Below are 6,000 nucleotides of genomic sequence, written 5' to 3' on the forward strand. Positions count from 1 at the left end.
TGCCATACCTCATGGCACATCAGGTCAGAAGCAGTGCAAACTGTGGTTTTGTACTTTCTGGTCCAGTCCTCGTTTGCCTCTGTTAGGCTCATTGGCTGGAGAAAAGTGTTCTCACATCTAACTCCAAAATATGGTATAAAATACTTGTAGTCCTGATGAGAACAAGCTACACTAATTTAAGAAAGACTAGAAACACAGCCAGCTGGATTGACCCATGTGAAGTTAGCTCAGATGTCTCTGTCTAACCTTGCATGTAGGCTTTCCCCCATAACTGCCCTTTAGTTAGACATCTGGGCTGGGGGAGAGGTGGCATTTCAGCAAAGCCACTCCAGCCCTCACTCAGCCTACTGGCCACTCTGAATCCCCTTCCTATGCAAACACAGAAGAACTTCAGCCACCTTCTAGTTTGTGAGTTCCCCTCCCAGGGCCAAGTAGCTAAAAGCCAAACTGTCCCCTCTGACCCTGAAAACAGTCCACTGTACATCCTTAAGCATGGGCAAATTTAAACTGGAGCTGCACTTTCTGGCAGCATGGCAAAATTGAATACAGTTACATGGCACGAATACTGTAAGACAAAGATTACCCTGGGTGGGGTAGAGCTGTTTTATGGAAAAGAGGATCTGCGAAATTGTAGCTGTTTCCTAAGGATGTAATCTGAAACATGTGCTGTACCTGCTCCTCCTAGCTGCTGTGAGCCAAACAGCTCAGCCCTATCAGCAAAACCATCCAGTCCCAAGGTTTTCAGTTTGCAGCAGTAATGCACACAGATGCCATACCTTCACGTAGTAGAAGTGGCAGACCTAGCACACCAGCAGGCTCATTTTGCCAAAAGACTACATGATGCTCCTAATTTTTTTTTTAATTCCTATTTTTTTTTCTTCTAGATGCCCCTTTACCAACAAACTTTGCCATAATGGATGGATCTGGGATAGCGACAAATGTGAATGTGTTGTAGATGTACAGCACTCCAACAGAAGAGAAGGTAAAGATGAAATTACAAATGGATGCTTTTGCTTACTATCTCCAGGCTGCTTGTGTTTCATTTTGGGTTTGTTCCATTTTTCCGTTGAGAGAGTTATAGTTTTGATTCCACCTCTCTAGATAAACTTGGCTTATGGTGTAGAAACTCACCTGAAAATAAACACTCATATGTGCTTATCCCCATCTCATGTTTTTTGCTTGGACGTTTTACTCCCTCTATATTAGCAACCTGAATAGGAGTTAGTGAAGCAGGCACTCTGGATAAATTTTTATTTTACATGGACCTTAAATTGTATGATGGGCATTAGGGAAAACTTTTTAATTGTAGAAAAAATTAGGTCCTGGAATATATTGCATGGGGAAGGTGCTGAATCTTTATCGTGGGAAATTCTTAAGAACAGACTTAAGCATGCAAAATCAGTCCTCTCTATTAGCTGCAGACAGTGCAAAAGATTACATGGCCTTTCAAAGTATCTGACTACTTTTTATGATAAGGTATTCAGGAAATTTTCAAACTGGTGTGCCATATATACTCAGGAGTATGCACACATACCCCTTCGGGTCTGTGGAACGAAATGGAAGAGGGTAAAATTCACAGAAGTGTACACTACTTCCCTTCTCCCTCTGCTTTTCCTGGAAAACTTTAATCTGTCAAAGAAATTTGCAGGAAATATTCTGGGGGGGTAACTGTGTAAGTCTAAAGATACTTACTAGCAGTAAACATTAAGAAAAGTTAAAATTTCTCCAAGCCCTGTAAAAGGTTTTTTTTAAAATTGTTTTTCTCAGGAAATTGTACCAGTCAAAATAAAATTATCATAGCACTAGAGCAGATACAAGGAAGGAGCACTAGAGCACTAGAAGCAGAACAGAAGGAAGCCTTGCCTTTGTGGTTTAACCTACATGCAGCAAGCAAAAGAATAAACCATCCAAGGCAACAATAAAAGCATGCTGGCAAGCAATTCCTAGACTAGCAGGCTAAAATAACACTAAATAATCTCATAAACTGATCTGTTGATTACAGTCTCCTAATGTTAATAAGCAAGAGATCAGTTGCGTAGTGGTTTCTGTAGGATCTGTTCTCATTCTGGATCAGATCATTTGACTATCCAGTTAGGTAATTAAGCTCAAGTTAGACTTTTCACTCAAGAAAGGATTAGTACTCTGTATTTCAGAGTATGTCAAAAGGACTGTGAATAGCCAGAGTCCCCCTAACTCAGCCTTTTGTAAGGTCAGCCTGGAGCATTAAAAATTGTGGCTTGCTGAATTATAGCTTTTGTTGACATAGATTCAATATTTCACCAGATAAAATATCATTCTCTGAAGTACATTGTGTTTGGCACAATGACAAAATAACTTAAAATCTGTCTTTGAGGTTGAAACAAAGCGAGACTGAAACACTCTACGCCACTTCACACATGCCAAGCTTTATCACCCCAAGGAAGGGGTTTGTCTTCCAAGAATTTGGGGCAGATTCCTTCCACCATTCCAAAAGGTCTTGTGTTTTATTCTGTCTGGATATTGGTTTTCCAGCATTAAGTAAATAATAATGACGGTTTCTTTCAAGAAATGTGCAAGCCTTTTCTGGCCACAGAGATCAGAGCTCAGGCTACAGAGGTCGCAGATGCAGGTTACATTCCACATTCCGTAGGTTAAACCCAAGAGCTAATTGTAAAACTACAGGAAATTACCTTCCCAATGACACATTATATGCCATGACCTTTAACCAGGGATGTGCTGCTAGCATTTTAATAAACCTTTCACTAAATGTGTTCCCTTTTTGGTAGGATTAGCCTCATATTGTACTCCAGATGTGTATTTTGAGGGAAGATAGATGAGGTATTAGACAGTGCATTCATTTGGCTCGGGTTTTGTTTCTGAAACAAAGTATTTTCTTTTATCTTTAACTGACAAGTGTGCGTATGCTCTTATTGACGCACTAGACCAGCTCGCACCTTACTAGACACAGCATTACTTTTGCAAAATTTCCGCAGTACATGGATAGTGAAGTACACTGAGTGGTGAGCATGACAGTTCGCGTGGATGTGCATTTTTGTCATGGTGCAGACTAAATCCTTTTTGAGATTTTCTTTTTAAAACCTGCTGTCCAGTAAAGACTTGTGCATTCCAAAACCTAGCACTATGGTCTTTTAATACACAGCCCCAAAATAAAATATTTTTATGCAGAGTTCAACCCACAAGAAATAGCGGTATTAAGAGTAAGAAAAATAATCAGCTCAATCCTCTCAAGTCCTTTTCTGCACTGTACGTTACAACAGAAATTCTGAACACTAGACTCTATCAGAGAGTACATGAGTGAGTTCTAGTGATTGTAAAGAAAGAGCTAGTCTCTTCAAAAGCAGGATTTAGACACGTAAAGCTTACTACTAAAAGATGTGTGTGCTGTTGCAGGATTCCCTCCTCTTGCTGAGCTGGCTATGTGCGGACAACATATGGAATTTGATGAAGAAAACTGTGAATGCATCTGTAGACAGAAGTGTCCCACAGATTTCTTTCAAAGTAAAGAGAACTGCAGCTGCTATTTGTGTAGGGAGAGCCAGGAAAGCTGTGCTCTAAAACACAAGATATTTCATGCTGAAACCTGCAGGTAAGTGTTCCTCGTCATTCAGTGTCTATGCTGCAAGATCTGAATTAGCTTGCGTAGATGCTGGAGGTGTGAGTGCTGAATTAGCTAGGAGGTCCACCTGGAATAAAATACCTTGCTGCAGTTAGGGAGATAATAATAATAGAAATGATATTTACAATACTTGCTTCATAGAAGGAGTCTAAAGTTTATTTAATTAACACATTCTAAAGAAGTCTAGACAAGGATGCTACTCAACTATCAATACTTATTACTTTTTTTTCCCCTTATCTTAAGGGAATGATGGTTAAAACTGTGCTACAGTTGAAATTACTGTGTGACACAGGGGATTTACAGTGAGATACCGAGTCTTGCATTTGTAGGTAGGAAGAACCCAGCCTGTGTTCTCTGTCACAGCTGAATGCAGACTCACGGATGTCTAGCGACAAAAGGTCCCTACGTTGGCACCCACAGCATACAGCTCGTTCCTTATTCAGTTTGTCCTCAGAGCAAGTGATTTTCTAGAGCTAGTGCAATTTTGCACATATACAAAGCTACTCAATCAGCTCTGATTCCACTGAGAAGCTGATAAATTGTTATAGGGCTGTTATACTCCATGCATTTCCCTAAGCCTTTTGCGTAATTAGTTTTAAGGTTTCTCTGGCAAAACTTTGATAGAAAATACCCTTTTAAAATACTCTTTTTTTCATGCATTAGTTTATTTTCAAAATTTCCTTCTCAGAAAACCTTGGCCATGTGTAGAGACCCAAGAGCATTCAGGACCTCTGTCTGAAAGGACAGTCAGCGTCCCGTTTCCCTGGGTACCTTAGCAGAGCTGCAGTTCACTGAATGGTCACCCACAGGATCCATTCTCATAGACTTCATAGGTTTATTCATGGAGAAGAAGCTGTGGCAGAAGTAACCTTTGCATCTTAAGGTTCACCTTTGAAAATACAGACAAGCATAAAATAGTTGACAACAAGTATAAAAATAGCATCAGCAGAGCTGAAAGTGAGCATGAGAGACTTGGTCATTTATGTGCCACAGACAGGTGAGAAGGGATCAACGCAATCATTACTTTACATGAGTTTGGCTTCTAAAAGTTACTATAATCTGGACACGGGATTTTTATGCTAGACTTTTATGCCCAGTATTCCTGGAGGACCAAAGCTGAAGCATCAGGTGAGCTAAGGTACTTCACAGAATTTGAGGGCAGCACTATCCAGTGCTGACACTCTGGACTTCACTGATCGCAAAAAATGAAAGCATTACTTAGGTCGTGACTGTGGACAAATGGACAACAGCAAAACCTGCTGCTGTAGACAATAACTGTCACGCAGCAGTCTTGTCTCCCTGTGTTGTAGGGTGTCGACACTTTCCCAAACATTGTCTAGAGAGCATTGCAGTGTTCAGTGATGAAAAAGTTGAGGACTGCGACAGTGACGAATTATCATATTTCAATGCTTCTCTCTTTTTCCTTTTTTCTCCTTTATCAAACAGCTGTGAGGACAAATGCCCATCCCAACCCAGAACATGCCCAACTGCAAAACCAGTGTGTCCCAGGCATTGTCGCTGTCCGAAGGAGAAGAGAGGTTCTCATGGGTCCCAAAGCAAAGAAACTCCTTGACTGAGCTTCCCCTATTCTCCAAAAATCCACTGCTTTGCAAAGTAGCTGTCACTGACTTTCAAACAATAGCAAACACAAACATCTTCCACATTAACAGCAGAAGAATGAATCCAGTCTGCATTTATTTATTAGAGTAATCACTAACTGCAGGTGAATCCTCTGGGACTTTGGTAATTGTTCGCTAAGAGGTAACAACAACCGGTGAACTGCTGGCTGCGTGGAAGAGAGAGTGGAAAGTGCCAGTTCAATGTTAACATTAAGGAAGATGAAGCTGGTATATTGGTTACAGAGTCACAGTCACCAGCCAGTCTTTCAGAAATTGAGACTAGATAGTCTTAGCCTTTGAATCCTTAGGTAATGCAGCTCCTGGGTAAAACTTTCTTCAGAAATTCAGTGTACAGGATTTGGCTTCTAGTAAGTTCAGCACTGAGTTATTTGATCTACTGTCCAGCTTTGATTATAATTTTGAGTTTATTGTACAACTACTGTCAGATGTGCCATATTTAAGTGTATATAAGAAAATAAATACATCAGTTATTCGAGTGGTTTTGATTTTTCTCTGTTATTTTAAAAGTCTGCCTAACCAAAAGAAAATAAGCAAAAACCCAAAGCCATCTCAAGCACAGCCGCCTTATGTTTGTCCCTCTGGGACTGGCTTCTGCCCAAACCCAGGTCGAAACAAGGTCACTTGATCCAATAGTTTCAATAAAGAAGAATCATTTTTCCCACGTCTGCCTGACAACCATGTGTGATTTATTTATTTGTTCCTGGTGTAGTGTGTTAACCTCCCTAAGGGGATAACAGCCACACT

General features: G+C 40.5%; 1 protein-coding gene across 4 annotated transcripts in view; it reads left to right on the forward strand.

The window, feature by feature from the left end:
* VEGFD (vascular endothelial growth factor D) overlaps positions 1–5,731 on the forward strand; it is a 31,550-nt gene extending 25,819 nt beyond the window's left edge. For all 4 annotated transcript variants that reach the window (XM_068395458.1, XM_068395459.1, XM_068395460.1 and 1 more), the window contains 3 exons: positions 885–982; positions 3,391–3,586; positions 5,063–5,731. In XM_068395458.1, the coding sequence (XP_068251559.1) occupies positions 885–982; positions 3,391–3,586; positions 5,063–5,189 (421 nt within the window). In that variant the 3' untranslated portion in view covers positions 5,190–5,731. The remainder of the gene's footprint in view (positions 1–884; positions 983–3,390; positions 3,587–5,062) is intronic.
* Positions 5,732–6,000: the final 269 nt, after the last annotated feature.

Source organism: Nyctibius grandis, chromosome 2, assembly GCF_013368605.1.
Source record: "Nyctibius grandis isolate bNycGra1 chromosome 2, bNycGra1.pri, whole genome shotgun sequence".
Lineage (NCBI taxonomy): Eukaryota > Metazoa > Chordata > Aves > Nyctibiiformes > Nyctibiidae > Nyctibius > Nyctibius grandis.